The sequence below is a fragment of the Lathamus discolor genome, chromosome 2 (genome assembly GCF_037157495.1).
Source record: "Lathamus discolor isolate bLatDis1 chromosome 2, bLatDis1.hap1, whole genome shotgun sequence".
NCBI classification, from domain to species: Eukaryota; Metazoa; Chordata; class Aves; order Psittaciformes; family Psittacidae; genus Lathamus; species Lathamus discolor.
This window is the reverse complement of record NC_088885.1, coordinates 33,097,917-33,115,424: the sequence shown is the minus strand read 5'-3', so window position 1 is coordinate 33,115,424 and position 17,508 is coordinate 33,097,917. Positions and strand designations below refer to the sequence as shown.

At 40.2% G+C, this 17,508-nt stretch overlaps 1 protein-coding gene across 1 annotated transcript; it reads right to left on the bottom strand.

The window, feature by feature from the left end:
• Nucleotides 1-272: 272 nt before the first annotated feature.
• ASNS (asparagine synthetase (glutamine-hydrolyzing)) lies at nucleotides 273-16,169 on the bottom strand. The gene is made up of 12 exons (XM_065666326.1): nucleotides 16,081-16,169; nucleotides 14,794-15,075; nucleotides 12,592-12,829; nucleotides 11,208-11,393; nucleotides 10,851-10,952; nucleotides 8,094-8,221; nucleotides 7,187-7,313; nucleotides 5,729-5,835; nucleotides 5,263-5,363; nucleotides 3,465-3,546; nucleotides 3,067-3,222; nucleotides 273-1,776 (listed from the first exon to the last, which is right to left on the bottom strand). The coding sequence occupies exons 2-12, from the start codon at nucleotides 15,040-15,042 to the stop codon at nucleotides 1,567-1,569; spliced, it is 1,686 nt and encodes a 561-aa protein (XP_065522398.1). The 5' UTR covers nucleotides 15,043-15,075; nucleotides 16,081-16,169; the 3' UTR covers nucleotides 273-1,566.
• Nucleotides 16,170-17,508: the final 1,339 nt, after the last annotated feature.

The window sequence follows — 17,508 nt, the reverse complement described above, 5'->3', positions numbered from 1 at the left end:
ATCAACATGCTCTGTACTCCTCTCCTAAGTCCAAATATACTTAACCGCTTCAAAGAAATCCAGAAAGACAGCCACATGGACCTTATGTAAAGAAAGCTGTAGGAACACACCTTACTCATCTTATAACTGTGTAAGTTTATGTCAAAATATGGCTACTATTGGCCATAGCTGGAAAGTTCATGGGCTCTATGGTACCACTAAGAGGTTCAGTAAGGTTTCTGGAAGGGAGATTCAAATGCAGGATTAGGGGGGAGTAATAAGTAGACAGTCAGTCATTTTATGAAGATTTTAAACCAGAATTGTTTACAATTTTATCTTTTAAATAACAATTTGCTTTGGTTTCCCATTCAAGAGGGACACTAAACTACACTTGTATTCATAAATGGCATAATGGCAATCAAGTCAATCTGCAGTACACAAGCATATTTCTTGACAAAGCTTATGTTTAAGTTACCTTTAAAAAAAGCAGCTCCCATGCCTAAGTAGTCAATAAAAAGTTGTCCTGGGTAAAAAAATCACGTGTTGTTCAGTAGTGTATTAGAAGTTCTTGTGGTTTCTGAAAAAGATTTTCTTTTCCATTTTTCCAAGCAAGATGTCCAATCCCATTGTCTTCAGTGATGCTTTGTCTGACCAGAATCTATGGCTAACAAGGTTGGTTCACTACACATTTGGTCCCATGCGGTTGAGCAGAAACACAATTTACCTTTCATCTCACAGGTTGAAAAACAATCACAGCAAGTGAAAAAATTCTTAAAATACTTAGTCATGTAACTTCCACCAGATTGACACAAACCACTCCATTAACATTCTATTTTTAATAATAAATAAATTTAAGAATTGAAACCCTTGAGTTAGAAACAAAGGCATAACTTGGCTTCTCTTGTCTCTTCTGCTCTTTGGTAACAGTCACAATGTCTTTAGACTGCTGATATATTTAAAAGATTCAAACCAACCAACTGGTAGCTTTACAATAACAAAGAAAATTCCCATTAGTTTAACTGAGTAACTCCCAGCACCACCACTATGATAAATACTAGTAAGCATCTCTGCATAGCTATGAATATTTAAATACCTTTGAAAACCAGATCAAGGTTCTCAGGAATGCTTAGAAAGACATTCAGAATAGAGTAATATAGACAGACTATCCAAATCCCACAGCCAGGAACACCAATCACTAAATTGCCAAATTCCCCTTGGCTCAGAGGGCCTGCAGCAGTTTGCATCACTTACTCTTATTCAAGTCCTCAAAACAGAGTTCACATTAGCGTATATTAAATGACTGCAAGGCAAACTAATACAATCAAGGTCACATAAGGAACACAGCTGCCAAATAAGGTAGATCCTTGTCCATAAAGTGTTTTCCCACAAATTACAAAGTTTTGGTACAGCAGGGTGAATTTTTAATAGTACACTAACCACAGAAAGCTCTTATTTCCAACAGCATTGTCAAAATGCATCTTAAAGACCATTTAAGCTTTAGGTTTGCATTGTTTGCTTGTTTGTTTTTAAAGCAGAGTGCATGCAAATTGCTCGCAGCACTTCTGTTTGGTGGTTTGTTTCAACAACCTACTCTTGAGTAGCTGACTTGTAATGTTTCAATGTGCGAGCAGAAGGATCAGTAGCTTTAACCCATCTTGGCATCCAGTAGTGGGGCAGCCAGTTGCTTTGCCCTGGGTAGTGCTTTTCAAAGATCTGCCGGTAGTAATAACTTTCTTTTGTTTTCGGAGGATTGAAAGGATATTTCTCTGCTGCCTTTTCCAGCAGAAGGTCATCAACCTGTAGACATAAGCAAAACTCCAGTTAAGCTGCAAATACATTTAACTCTTTACAAGTCAATTTGCTGCAAGGTAAAAGACATGCAAGGATTCACCAACGATTGAAACCCCAAAGTTTTTTTAAAAAAAATAAAAAAGTAAACTCTGTTCTAGAAGGAGAGGCTTCTGACAGATAAATCTCTGTCTCTCTTGATCTTTATTAATACATATCTGTATTTCCATTTCTCTTTGGGTTACATTCACCTTTGTTAGTAAGCTCACAAGAACTTCCTTCCTATCCTTCTCTTTGCTGTGAATCGACCAGAACAACAGTCTGTTTGCCATGTAAGCGGCTACTTGGGAGGGTTTTTTCAGCTCACAGAGAGCTGTTGACTATGCTTTTATAACCAAGCTCTTAGCAACAAAAGACCTGGGACAAAGAGGCAAAGACATCTGCAGATGCTAAGCTGACTAAGAAAGGGAGGATGAAAAGTTGCACCAGTTGAGGCAATTTCTAAAGCAGCTTCAACTGCCAACATGTTGACCAACTCCTCACAGCCATGAAATAAATTTGCCCCAGTACCCCAATGCAGGCTCAGTGTAGGCAGCACAACACTGTGGCTCAACTACTTTCTTGGATACAGAGAAAGAAAAAGGGAAATAAGCAGTTGGTGATAGGACAACAAGCACCCATCTACAGGCTTGACTACACATATCTTTGTGTAATGGTGCTCTGGTGTAAATTGGGTGTTATTCCTTCCTCTGGACGATTAAACTGCCTCTTTACATCAGAGATGATTATCTTTTGTCTAAAGTCAAAATACTGCAGGTCTTCATTGGTTAGCAAAGCAAGCAGAGGTTTTAAAGAGCAAAACAGCTTAGGCAGGCATGGCTGGGAAAAATAAATGAAGTAAACAAGCAAGGACATTATAAAATCATTATGCTGTTACTCAGCAGAGTTAAGTTCATGTAAGTGCTTTCAGCTGAAGCACCTGCTTTGTGTGCAGCCCAGAAATTGTGTTTGCCGATACAATCTAATTTGTAACCCAGAAGCTTAAACGTTGTTCATTCCCTTACACAGTCATTTCTGTCAGGCTCTAACATTTCTATCTAGGATTTCAAATGCCTTTAACCAGAAGACAATTAGAAGACAGAAGACCACTCATTAAAGTTTATGTTGATGCTCCACCATGAAGCTCAAGTTTCTATCATAACAAGATTTATTCTCCCAACTAAGCATGTGAACTGCCTCCCCTTGGCAGCCGTATCTAATACACCTAAATGTGAAAGACAAAAGAAAGTAGTATTGTACCTGTTGATCAATATAGTCCTGAAGAATAGAAAACCAGGATTTCTTTACTGATGCTATACCATCACTGAAAGCTTCTTTGGGTCTCCAGAGTATTTCTTTGGGAAGCAAGTTGGAATCTTCAAAGGCCTGTCTTAGAAGGTACTTTTCAATTCCATTCTGTTTGCAGAAGAATAAACAATGTTGTCAGTCTTACCAATGGCAGTATAAACACTTGGCTTTAAACACGGAAGAAATAGCTTTCTTTCAGAAGGTCTGGCCAGAAAAAGGTTTCAGTAATCCAACAATCCAGCAAAATATTTAAAAGAACATAACCACTGAATTCAGCAATTTGGTCATGCTTTGAATACAAACCAGTGAATATATAAGATCGCATTGGGCCCAACCCTAGTTTTACATACCTTTGGGATTCGCAGTTCTGCTGGTAGAGATAAATAATAAGAAGTAAACCGGTGATCCAAAAATGGGACTCTCAGTTCAAGACTAAACAGAGAAAATAAACACAAAAAGATATTGAATTAAACCAACAAGCCATAAACTTACAGAATTCTTTACTGTTAAGCATTCCCTGTACTCCATATAAACAAGCTTTTCTGCTTTTACTTTGAAGAAATTTCACTTCCATATTTATGACTATCTGCATTTAATTCATTAATTTGGAAAGTCAAGATATAATACAGGTATCAATGATTTATGATGCCATCTGCTGGGCAGCTTCTAGCACAATGAATTTAAAGACTACAGTCCTGCAGGATTTGCAACAACCATTGGACCATGTAAGCAAAAAAACATTGGAAAACAAAAAAGTCCTGCTGCCCTCAGAGGACTACCAAGTTGCTCACTGAGATTCGCAGCTCAGCATTTCTAAAGATGTGACAGAATCAAGCAAAGCTTTTTGATCTATCATTTTTGAAATCCATGTTTGTTTGTGTTCTCAAGAAAGAAACTAAAAGGAGCCGCATGGACACCATTAAGTTACTTACTACTGCTTCTGCAGCATTTACACGCTTTCTCTCCTATACCAGTGGCAGTTATACATGTACAAAGTCTTCTTCCTTATATCCTTACACATACCATGACTTCTAATGATACTGAAAGCAACAGATAGAATTACAGTAACTGTGTCTGCAGTAGGAAGACCCCCTCTCAGTGTGTTTCTTCAGGAGACATTAAGCTGCCCAGTTTCAAAGCCATATAGAGATGTTATGCTGCATACTAGTAACTTCACTGTTTCTGTAGCTTTTCCTCTGCTAAAGAGCCTCAACTATTTCAGGTAACACCCACCATGCCAAAAAACCTCAAGAAAAGGCAACTCTCCAAAAAGCAACCAGAGTGAGATATTAAACAGCCTTGGATATGTAGCCAAATTTTTCAGCCCGAATCAAATTATGAGGCAAATGGCAGGACTACTGCTTGTCCATCTTTTATACAGGAAAGAGAAATGTAAGAAAGTATAAAAAAATGGGCAAGTCATTTTGTGGCAGGATCAATATACCACGCAAGTTTCCCAGTAGGCAAGTTATTTGCTTTGCCAAAGGTACCATCTTTTTCTAATTTACAGCCATTTCCCAACAATACTTACTACAGTCATCTACCAGACTCAATGTACACACTTTCCTCTTTAAGTTCTTTTAATTCTTCATATGCATGCTGATTATCCAATTCAAGATTCCCCTTTGTCTAAACCTTGGAAAAAAACAAAGTCAAATATGACTTTGCCTTCCCTCCTTAACTCTACATATTTATATTTCTAATTCACTGCTTCTATGAAGACTAGTACAATCCCAGACAAAAGATATTTCCTATATCAGCTGGCAACACAGTGGGCCAAATAGTCAGAGAAGAATGGATTAAATTTTGTGGTGTGTGGTTTGCTGTCGCTTAAATTCCTTCAGGCTACAAACTGCTCTGCCAAAGTGGGTGGTGTCTCAAGTTATATTAAGAAACACAGCTCAAGCACAGTCTGGGGTGCACCTCATTTGCTATTACTACTCTGAAGACCAGTGATCATCTTCAATTATTTTAAACTCAGACAGTAGGAATAAAATTATCCTGCACCACAATATTCTGAATCGCTCTAGTTATTCAAACAGTAACAGCAAGTCAATATGTATTTTCCTCAACAGCAACATAACTTTTATGATCTTCTTAGGCTTTTAAATAACAGAAGTCCTCAGCATCTAAGAGAGTATGTTTTACCCATGTGCTGCAGTAGTTCTGTCCGCACGAAGCACATCAAACAGGTACAGCTCCTTCAGAAGCCTCTCGCTCTCTTCTGCAGCCTCTTCAGGAGATGGTGCCTGTAACCAGACATAAGCATGTAGCACACAGACATAATATAGTTGCACTGAGGAAACCATTACTTGCTGTCCTGTGTTTGAGTTGTAGTCACCAAGTGATGTCAGAACTAGCAAAGATTGCATATAAGAAAGAACAGTCTCAAGAATTTTTTAAAAAATTGGGTGTTTTTTGTTTGTTTTTTTTTGGGGGGGGTTTGGTTTTTGCGTGATTAGATCCCTCGGACTTTATGCCACCTGAGGAGAAAGTCTCAACAAATACACAGCTGTGACAACTCTCAAGCATCACACCTTGGAATCTCACAGATTTGTCCACTGAAGGGGAGAACAAGCAGTTCAAGGGATTTCTGCATAGGGAATATATCTACCTTATGGAAATATATATATCCTTGTGTCAGCTCATCTGATCCTTCTCCTGAAAAAATGACCACACTATCTGTTTTCTTCCGTATATATTTGGAGACAAGATACATACCTTAAAAACAAAAAAGTAGAAAGTTATCATACATGTAGCTGTATTTTAATGCTATACACAGCAAGCCCAGTTTTAATTTAGCATTTTATATGTTTCTCTCTTATATTACTTTCTTCTGTGGCAAACAATTGCAATATGCAAAAATAACATCCCATTGTTATTCAGAGCCATGAACAGCCACACTAGGTACTGCCAGATATATCTAAACCATGTACCTACACTTAGCCTCAAAATATCAGAAAGATATGTCTATGATCCTGGAAACACTGGAGGATTCTCATGGGAGCACATAGAGGTGTTACTCTGACTCAGTTTGAAATGAAGCACATGATTAATTCCAGCACAGTCCTGAAGAAACCTTTCCACTTTAGATAAGAAAGCTACCAACAAAAGTTGCTCTTTAGCTCTCTGCCACTGTGGGTTGAACTGTATGAAACCTTTTTCTCCCCCCCCCCCAAGAATTGTTTATTAACCAGAATTAATGCCTTCTCCTCACTGCATCTTTCCAAACAATATGCTTCCATAACACAAGTATTAGAGATCTAAGGAAAAGGATCTAGTTCATACTAAGCAGCAATCACAAAGAAAGATGACAGCTGAAAAGTCTATTTTTGAAATAAATGCTTTCAATATTTCACATTATAAAGTCATAACTTCATGCCCCAGATTCCACACAGGGAACCTGGGTTTTCAAAACTGTGTTGCCTTTTTGGCTTAATTCTTTTGCAATGCTTTAGGATGACACAAGACTGTAACTGGGTAAGATGTCAAAGCCTGCATTGGACAGCAGGTCACACTGGATTAGGGTTTTTCATTCTATCAGGCTGGCAACCCTTTCCAAGAAGCTGCTGGTGACCTCCTTTAGTTTGTCAGAATCAAACATACATTATAAGAAGTCTACCTGACTTGAGTGAACATGTTACTAAAGGGTTACAAGAAATACTTCACTTTACCCATTCCTTGCATAATTTTTATACTAATCATAATTGTTTTATTATCCTAACATTCAGTACCTCAGATAACCTGTACATTTTCCCGCTTCCTTCAAGGAAAACCTATGTCTGTAGATCTAACGTTTCTTCTTCATACAACTTTTGTTTTTCATCCCAAAGCTTCAGGAACAGCTCTTGACAATTGTTTCGTACAGTCAGTGACTTTGAAATTACTAACAGTTTTCCCTCAGTGTGGCATCACAGACAAGACCGGGGAGCAGAATATGGGATTTCCAGCTCCCAGGTTCTGTGACTTCTAAAGGATCTAGTAGATGACCACGTGATTTTGCACAAAATTTTATTTGGACAATATAAAGCAAAGGCTGCTGTTAGGAAAAAAAAAAAAAAAAAAGCCTTACCAATTGAAGCTCTTACTGTTGTTATATCATAGGTTTCCAAGGAGAAGATAACGTCCTCTATTGCCTGAATTCCCTCTTCAGAATTAAATATTACTTCATGATGTTCACTGCCTATATGTGCTGCCACCTGTTTGCAAAAGGTCACAATAATGTATTGCTTTTCAATTAAAACATTTTTTAAACATACATTGTACTTAAAAACACACACATTGCATGAAAGCACCAGCTCCCTTCTGCCACAATGAGAATTACAGGATACTAGACCAAGAAAAGATGATATTGTAGTAGCCTCTGACTTGCAGTGGTACATTCACCAGAAGGAAAATAGTCTACCTAATTACAATGTTCAATCATGATTACAACAGCCACCCAGCTGCTTGCCTAAAGCATTAACAGCATCTGTAAAGGCTCTAAATACTCCAGATACTTGTCCTGAAGAGAAAAAGCAGCTCAAAAGCCAGGACAGCCTGCATACCTAAAGAGTACTCCAGATGGCAAACAGTTTGTACAAGGCTCTTAATTCTGTAAACTGATGATTAACTTAAAACATTTAACATACATACAAATGCCACAGCACAGGAACCACAGCATGGAGATTTACCCTAAAACACAGAGGCAGAATTGAGACAACTCCAAAGCACCATGCTTTTGGTAACAACACAGTGAGAGTCTGTCATGAAAGTCTTCCAAATATAAGAGAAAACAGGTAAAGCTAAATTATCTCTCTCATAAGATTTAACTAAGCAGCAATGTTGTACTAAATGATTTACTGCAAATTGATTTACATCACAGCAATACATAAATATTCGGTGTTACTATTAATATCATAGCATGAAGTTAGCACCATTAATATACACTGTTTAGCACTCAGCAGCTCAGAACAAATGGAAAGCAACACTTACTATACCTTTCTGGCAGCCAGTAAGTCAGGACTGTTTTCCATTCCAATTGCAAAGGTTTGTAATGAATAACTGATGTTGATTTCTTTCATGAGTTTCAGAAGAACAGCTGCAACCAAGCTGGAATCTAAGCCCCCTGCCAACAAACCAAATTATTTTGTTAGGTGTTTGCCTGGTTTTTGCTTCCCCTTGAGGACACTGAATCTAGATAGTGGAATCTCATGTGTGGGCTTCATTTTTAAACCATGCAAATCCAAGGTACTTCTTGTACAAGTGCAGTTTAACTCTGCTTAACAAGAGAATTGGACAGCTTTAGTGGAACATCTTCAGTAACAGTTGTTAGTACTTTTGGTGTCAGAAGCATCAGTGGAAATCCTTCTTTAAGATACACAGAAAGTATTCTGAAAACATTGTACCACTGTAGAACATGCCTCTTCTCAACTCTGCTGTAATGAGATTAATTTCTCTATCCTCTTCCTACCTACACATTTGATGCTTCACTGACAGAACTACGTGATTTATTTTTTGGTTTGCTGTTTGAAGAAAGAGGATAAAGTAAATTAATGTTTAGTGTAAGGATTATACTCTTTCCCAATCATTTTAAAAGTGAGGTTTGAGCACCATTATTTTTTTAAACATCACTTCAAAGTGGAAAGGTTCACTAGTGACATTCTTTTTTCCCCTCCTTTTCTTTCTTGAACAGTAGAGGGATTTGAACAGTTCAGAAAACAAACAACAAACCCAAGAGATACACAAGCTGCCTAGATGTACTCCAAGACTCTACCTTCTTATTCTCATGAGGTAGTTCTGCTAATCCTTGACTAGTTCTACTTGCTGTTTCCCTTTGAAGTACTGAGCAAAACAGTACCTGTTCTCCCACACTTGCCTGCAGTTCTAACAAGCGTAACACAAAACCCTCTTCTCTGTGTTTCCTACAGTCTGCATGCGGTTTTTCAGCTGAGTGCATTAGCATCCATTCCCACCCTGATCCCCTCTGTGGAAAAGACACCTTGCAAATAAAAAGTAGAAATTACATGCAGAGTGTGAGAAAAGTGGAACACAGAAATAAAACTGAGTGCTTAGGATGTGGAAATCAGGGAAATCAAAACCTGAGTTTCCACTGTGAAGCTGCAGAACTCCCTATGTGATTGGAAACAAAAGCATTTCTCCAACTGCGATGCTCCAAGCATAGCCAAAATTGTGAAGCACTGAGATACTCTGGTATTATACCAGCAATGGCACTTAGTTTTGCTACTAGTACATTCTGCATGTGCATCTGAGGAGTTGCTGACTGCCTTCTAATTTTATATGTGAAATTTGGGGTTTGAACAGGCTTTTTACTGAGGCTGGGATCTTTAAACTCCATGTATCTCCCCATTTCATTTACCTCCATCCTACTTTTGATAATGCCACAGTAAGGAAATGGTCCAACCATATCTCCTAGCCAGTTCTCTCACATTCAAATGCACATGTAATAGGGTTCATTATATATGAGTGCAATTACTGATGTTCAGTGAATGCCTCAACAGCATTTCAGAACTCTAACCACAAGTACAAAGTGCTACAAAACTAAAGTAAGTAAGATACTGTCCTGGGTTTACCAGGAGCCGTTTTGCTCCTTCTTAGTAACTGGTGCAAGCTCTGTGTTTTGACTTCCAGCCTGGGCAGAGAGCTGATAATACCGATTGTTTTTAATTGTTGCTAAGTAATGTTTATTCTGGCCAAGGACTCTGTGAGTCTCATGCTCTGCTGGGGACGAGGGAGGCCAGGAGGAAGCAGAGACAGGACACCTGACCCAAACTAGCCAAAGAGGTATTCCATACCATAGCACGTCATGCCCGGAGGGGGAACTGGAAGTTACCCGGAAGGAGCAGGCTCTCGTTCTTCGGGGGGGTCGAACTCGTTCGGCAGTGGTATCGTATTCTCTTGTTATTTTCTCTTATCATTATTATTATTGGTGGTAGCAGCAGTGGTTTGTGTTATACCTTAGCTACTGGGCTGTTCTTATCTCAACCCGTGGGAGTTACATTCTCCTGATTTTCCTCCCCATCCCTCCGGGAGTGGGGAGGGTCGGGGGGGGTGAGTGGACAACCTGTGTGGATTGGTTTAAACTACGACAGATGTGAATCCCAAGGCTGCAGAGGCTTTACCTCTAAAAGTATCTCTGTAACACTGAACCACCAGATCACATCACAGATGACCTAAGTCAGTGAACAACTTCCTGTACCTCACCTGAAAAAGAGTGTAGCAATCAATTTTGGTGATGGTCCCCTGTAATTTGGTAAATGAAGGGCAGTCTAGGATGGAGGCTAAATCAAAGAAGGTGACAAGTAAGAACTTCACTTCCTCCTGCTATCTGAAACATGCCAAAGATTTTTTTTTCTATGCTCAATCCATGCAAAGTGAAGGTAATTACATTTTCTTTTCAGACACTGACCTAAAGCATGAATCTCATATACTTAGGTGTACACAGGGTGATTTTTCAATACAGTTTTTTCATCTTAATTAAAAATAGTCCATGTCTCCACAAACCAACATCCCACACCAGAGTATGCTTTAAAAGTGTAAGATATTCAAGATATTTGTAAACTGGAAAACTTTATTACAAACTTAACAAGTTCTCTGTTATCTGCTCTACGAATCAAATGAAGATTTGTATCACTTCAGGTACATCACAGCAGAACAGCCAGTATGCTTTTGTCTAACTAACAGAGATGGGTGAAAGACAGAGAAGATAAAGAATCACTGTGATTCTTGCTACTCACCTGACAGAAGACAACCAATCCTTCTGTGAGCCATCAAACGTTTTCTAACAGCATTTTCAAACAGAATACGGATGTTGCTCTTCACGGTTTCAACATCAAAGCCTATCCAGAACACAAAAGGAAAAGAAATCCAAGAAGCACCACTTAAGACTTTGATAGATCATGCTGTCAGGAAACAAAGATATTTGTCTAAATTTTCCTTTGATAATGAGGGCATGCAAGTTCATCTTTGTACATGAGTGTCTACAAAAACAATTCTTAAGTCCTTACATTATAAAGGCTCTTCCAGTTGGCACTTTTTTAACCACTCAATTTCTTTTAAAATCAGAAGCAGCAGGAAATGTTTTGCTGTACTACCTGAAGGCAGAGTTTCCACTGTATCACACGCAACATGGAGTGGTTCATCTTTATAGCTATGAAATTTTACTAATTCCACTGATGCAACTTTGCCAGAGGGCTTTAAATCCAACACTTCATAATGACCAGGGAGAAATGGTTCCACTTTAGAACATAAGGATGATGAATGCTTCAAGTTGATAAGTCCTACAGATAAAATGGGGGGGGGGGGTGGGAGGGAAGGTAAGTTTTTACCTTATTAGTTACACCTCGCACAACAGCATCTGTACTAAACCAATACACAAATATTTGATCCAGACCTTAAATTTGGTATTTAAAAAAAAATAAAAATCATTTGAGTTGGAGTCTGTTCTGGCTAGTGCATGATTCTGCGGCTGACCGGTTACACACATAGATCTGAGCCACCTCAAGCTGAGGCAGACAACAGTGATGGGAATCCAGCAAGTAGCAATTTATATCCTGTGAACATTAAGAGCTGCACTTTCTTGACATGATGTCCATGTCAAAATGTAATAGGCTCATGAGAATTCAAATGACAATTAACAATTGATTTTGTGTTTAAAATTAGGTGTAGTCAAGCTAACAAGGGGGTTGTAATAAAACTACATCACTGAAGTGACTGCTTAATTGACAATGATTTAGTGATTTCATAACTCACCAGTTCCAGACTGTACTGTAGTATGTAGTACTACTATTAGAGGAGTCAAGCTACATTAGAGTCCGATAATAAAACTGATACACAGTAAACAGGAAGGACACAAGTAATTAAAGTCAATTTTATCCAAAGTGCATTTTAGGCAATAAAATCCTTTTTGGCACTGTTCAGAATTGTTCACGCAAGTGTCAAGACTAGAGATAATTACTTTAAAAAACATTTGTCATTTTGAAGGAAAAAAAACCATCAAATAAAGTAAGTGTCACCAAAAAAGTACCCAATGCTGCAGGAAATTTCAGTAGGGTTTTAAAATTCCTGGCTTTTATGGGTTAGCAGCTCTATTTCCCAGTTCACCACAGAACACCAGGATCAAATTCTGATGTAATTTATCATAGCATAAATCTAGCCTAACTCTGTAGACTACATTTAACTTCGGGGTAACAAAACACCTTGGGCTCAATACTTCTATGATTCTAGAACAAAAAGAATTACAAAATTCAATAAGCAAGTTATTTTAGAGATATTAAGGATAATTACACATCTTAGAGGTTTACTATCTGTGGGTTCTGTTCTAACAATACGTAGTCCTTAGACTTCTAAATATAGTTCATTTATTACTGAAATTACAGTTCACTTTCTTGTCACACTTAGAAGAAAAGCCTAACAAAGTAGTTTGTCTCTAACAACAATATCTAAGATTATTTAGGCACTAAACACAACTGGTCTTACCTTTTGCCTCAGAACAGACACCCAAAAATCCATCATCAGTCAGCACCTTAAACAATGGTCTGACTCCATAGGTATCCCTCGCCAGAAACACTTTTCTATTTGCGGTGTCCAGAAGGATGAAAGCAAATACACCATCTAGCATGGATGCTGTTTGTTCTATTCCTCCTCGGTTGTAAAGATGAAGGATAACCTCACCATCCACTAATGTTTGATATTCAAATCCAAACTGCTTCTGCAACTAAAAAAAAATACAAAGAAAACATAAGAAATTGCAAACACTGACTGCTTATTAATTGGAAAAGAAACCCCAACGCCATTCATATAATTGTTTAGTAAGAAAAAATAGTTTTCTTTTGTAAAATCACAGTTCAAAACTTACATAAACATTTTTGCCAAAGAAGGCAATTATACTTCTGTGTTAAAAATATTACCCAGGATCATCTCTCAGACAATGTAAATTGACTCTGTAGTCTTAAGCAATTCACATTGTGGCATGTTTTCAGAGATATATTTCTATCTGAGGATGTCAAACTGCAAACCCATGACCCCGATCTTCAGAAGCACTAGGCTCCCCATCTCCCACAGACAAATGGCAGACACAGGTGGTCTCTGCTTCTAAAAACCCAACTCAAAACAGGACCAAAGACATCATTTATTGCAGTCTGAAATCACTCAGTGGTACTTTCTTATCAGATAACATTTACAGAAGTCTTCCCCTGCTCCGAAACAAAGACACTGGTAACATCTCTGCAGAGTAGTTAAAAAATAAACTCCAGTTTACTTATACAGTCACTGCAATTCCTCGGTGATTTTTTTTTTTATGAACCATTTCCGTCTGCCTAATCTTCCTCCATTACTCAAACTAACCTTTTCACTCTGCCTATGCAGATGGAGTGGGCGAGGAAGAAATTAGCCGTCAGACTCAAGCCAGACCAAATATTCTTCATGTTGTTGTGGTGCTACTCTTAAAGTCCTTTCATTATCTACCAGAAGGGTGAAAGAGGGTTTCAGTAAAACACTAACAAGCCAAGAAACTCCACAGGACCAATGCTCTGCATTTTGAGTTCTTCAGTTTTAATTGTTGTTTATGGGGCAAAGTGTTGGATCAAACTGAGTTAATATTAATATAACTAAGTAATTTTCCTCAACAAATGCCTGTTTCACCCAAGATCCTTTCCTAGGTGGTTTTCAGCCACAAGGCTGAAAGAAAAGTCTCTTTATACCCCTATATAAAGAGCATACACTATGTAATGAGAACAACTGAACAAACTCCTACAGATGGAAAAGGAGCTTTGCACAATTCAAGTCCCCTCAGGATTGTATGCAGCACGACTGAGAGTAATTCTTACAGGATTCAACAGCAGAAAGACCACAACACAAAACACACCAAGTATTACAGACTGCTGGTACAATGCATTTCATGTGTACCACAGGGAAAGGTTTATCTCACCTTTCAAATAGATACCTGAAGATGGGGGGAAAAATAATCTCCTGCCTATTCAAATTCCCAGTGACGTTACTGATGTCACTGACATTGCCTGCCTCCAACTTCAAAACTGTAATAAGTACTAAGACATATCAGATTATTCCTACATCTCTGATACTACCATGCTCAGTTAATGATTAATTTTAAGCACTCAGTTTCACCATGAGTCAGAAACAGTCATGACTGTAAGCTGCTTTATACACCAAATTTGGATGATCTGAATCACTTCCCTTTACAAGTAACATAGGGGGCATGGACGTCTTAGCACAGGGACTAAGGCACATAAAGCAATATTCAGCTGCAGTATCACACCCACCAGGGACATTCAGGTACTTTAGGAAGTAAGTACAGAGTTGCTGCTTGTTTTGTGCCCATGTGACTGACTTAGGTGGCTCTTAAAAGCTCCATAAATCTGCAGCCACCTAAGGACTTTGGCGGCACATCTGCCTTGTGCTTGCTGTTCTACTTAAATACCTAAGCATGCATGCTATACATATATTAAAGTGACATATTCCATCTGAATTGATATGCAGAAAATAAAAATGCAACACTCAAAAGCTTGAATAACCCAAAAGAAATGAAGAGCAAGACAGCCTAGAAGCATTTGATTATAAAGACAGAAAGGGAGAAAAGAGGCTTGGAACTTCCCTCCCTGAGAGATAAAGAAGAATGCATCTTTATTTTAAACTCATCATACCTGAAGATACAACATTTACCTGTTTGAAATTATATATTTCTCCATTGTAACACAGCCACAGGTATGGGAATTTCTTCACCCGGATAGGCTGCATACCATACAGCTGATCAACAACTGCAAGGCGGTGGAAACCGAAACAACAGTTGGTGAATCCATTGACATTCTCAAAACGAAATGCATCAGGACCTCTGTGTGCTATCTTCATGGCACTTAGACACTGGACAGAAAGGCATTCATCGCTCCCAAACAGGGCCCAGATACCGCACATTGTGAGGCTGTGTATCTACCTGAAGTGGATAACCTGTCCCACAAAGACATTATAAGCAACTGCTGACACGTAGAAAACACAATCAACAAACAACAGGGTATTAATTGCTTGAATGTCAAAAGGACCGATAAAACAAATAGCAAACTTTGCTAACACGAGGTAAAACCTGCTTTGCACAGACAATGATAAGCAAACTTTGGCCACCAAGAAATTAGGCTTAAGTTTACCTCTAGGTACACCAAGGTTGTCTATGACTTTTTTTTATAGAGCACAAATAGAACAAATCATTACAAATCATGTGCATTGGGTATCATCTGTGGGAGTATCATCATTTCAGCAGAAAGGCTGACAGTCCTTCAAGTCTGTGGTCTTTCAACACATAAAGTGGTAAAAGCCTCTCTTAATCTTAAATCCAAGTCCTGCAGCACCAGGACAAGGGGCAGTAGTTTCAAACTGAAAGAGGGTACCATTGGTGGCCCCGATAAGAAAGCTGTGGAAGGAGCAATGCTGCTGCAGCGCCATGCTCCCTTTGGCATGCTTTTTGCAGCCCCAATGTCCCTGGAACTATAAGCTTTGTGGCTCTCTGAACCCTAACCTGAATAGCATCATGCAGCTGAGGCTGAGCTCCCCAGCACCACCACTTGCCCTGTAGGTTCCTAGAAGCAGCCCACCTCTGGGACTGCAAAAGGCACGTGGAACTGGGCTTTCCCACCAGCTGTGGCGGGGCCCAGGTGCCCCACGGTTCTCTAACACCCGGGAGGACGCCCCCTCCGCGCACGGCCGCTCCCCCTCCATGCGGCCGCCCGTTCCCCCAGCGGCTGCAGCACACCGCAGGCCCTCCGTCCACCGCCCATCCGCCGCGGAAGGCTCCAGGGCGAGGGCACCGGGAGGAGCGGCGGAAGGCCGGGCACTGCGGCCTCTCCCCACGAAAGCCGCCTGCGCGGCTGCGCTCGCCCCATGACCCTGTTGAGCTTCCTCGGCTAGTCCTGCGAGGCGCGGCCCGTAACCCTGAAGCTGCCGCCTACTCTACCGCCTTACCCCGTGCCGGCCGCCAGCGCAGGAAGAGCCGCTGTCCTACCGGCGGCGGGGGGTGAAGGAGGCGGCTCCCGGCGGTTTAGGCTCCTCCCCCTCCGACGCCTGCTGTTGTTGAAACCCGCCGCGAAGTTTCATCATGCACCGTCCCGCTGGGCTGCGGCCTGGCCTTGCAGGGAGGGACGGGGAGGCCGGGTGGGGCCCGGCCCGCAGCGAGCCAGTACCCCACGGCAGACAAAGAGGTGGCTCGCAGGCTGAGGATCCCGGGCTTTGCCACCTGCCCTGGGCCGCTGTGGGAAAGGCGTGCACCGCTGGGCATTGCTGGGCTTAGGAGGGCGGCTTGCGGCCGTCAGGAATCCTGTCCCTGCAAATCTGCCCCAAGTCGTACCTTGTACAAAGAGCTCTGACACTTGCATGTGGTGCTTTTTTTGGTTTGGGAGAGAGAGCGCTTGCAAAGCTGACACCTTTGGAAGCATTTACTGAGGAGCTGTGATTTTGCTGTGCAAAACTCAGCTTTGAGAAATAGACGTTCAGGGTAAAAGGGATATTGATGTTTGCCTGAACTTCATTATTGAGCAGTTTTGCCTTTTTGCCTTTGAGGGTGCTAAAGTAAATGAAACTAAGACTAGGGTGTGAAGTGCTAAATATAAACCTTAATTCTCCACACGTACTTAAGGAGGGCCATTAGTTGTAATTTGCGTAGCTTTAGTGGACTTAGTGTAAAACCACAGTGCTATGCATAAAGTTCTTCAGGTTATGCAGACCATCAGCTGTAAGTGTGGTCTGTGTGTAGAATTTTAAAAGGACCTGTGAGAAGCTGTTAAAAGGGTATTTTTAGGCTTTAGAAAGAAGAATATCCAGAGGAATCCTGTGAATGAGAAGTAGGCTCCAGTGGTGATCAGGAATAGCTGTAAGAGGTTTCCGCTGAGCACAGCTGCACCTGAATACGGGACTGGCCTTGGCCTTGGCAAAGATGCCATGTGTAAGGTTCCCAGAGCAGTGCACCACTTCGAAGAGCAGAGTGAAAGCGCACACTGTGGCTCACAAGGTCACTACTCGCAGAGGAGTAGTGCTTGTACTTATATGTGATTTATTTTCCAAATATCTAAATGTCACAAACTGAATTTTGAAAAACTACAACAAATGGTTGTATTCTATTGTTAGCATTAACATCGTATTAACCTAGGTTGGTTTGACACTGTGAGGTATACAGGAATGATTCGTGTCAGCAACTTAGGAGTTTTTGTTACCATTGCACTTTATGTGGAATCAGAACCCCTTGTGACCATTGTATCTTGTGTGGGACATATAGGAGTGAGCATGATTATGATAAATGTTCCTGTCAATACAATGATGAGAGAGAAGAAGAAACAAAGGAATAATCCCTCTTACTCAGCCGTTTTGTTTTTCAAAGGGTGCTTTGTTTAACTGCTT

Excerpts from the sequence above, each read along its gene's own strand:
- ASNS (XM_065666326.1), bottom strand. The coding sequence starts at position 15,042 with ATGTGCGGTATCTGGGCCCTGTTTGGGAGCGATGAATGCCTTTCTGTC. Across the intron at positions 11,394-12,591 it reads TGTCTGTTCTGAGGCAAAAG|GACTTATCAACTTGAAGCAT; the intron begins GTAAGACCAGTT and ends TTTTATCTGTAG. Across the intron at positions 1,777-3,066 it reads AGGACTATATTGATCAACAG|GTTGATGACCTTCTGCTGGA; the intron begins GTACAATACTAC and ends TTATGTCTACAG.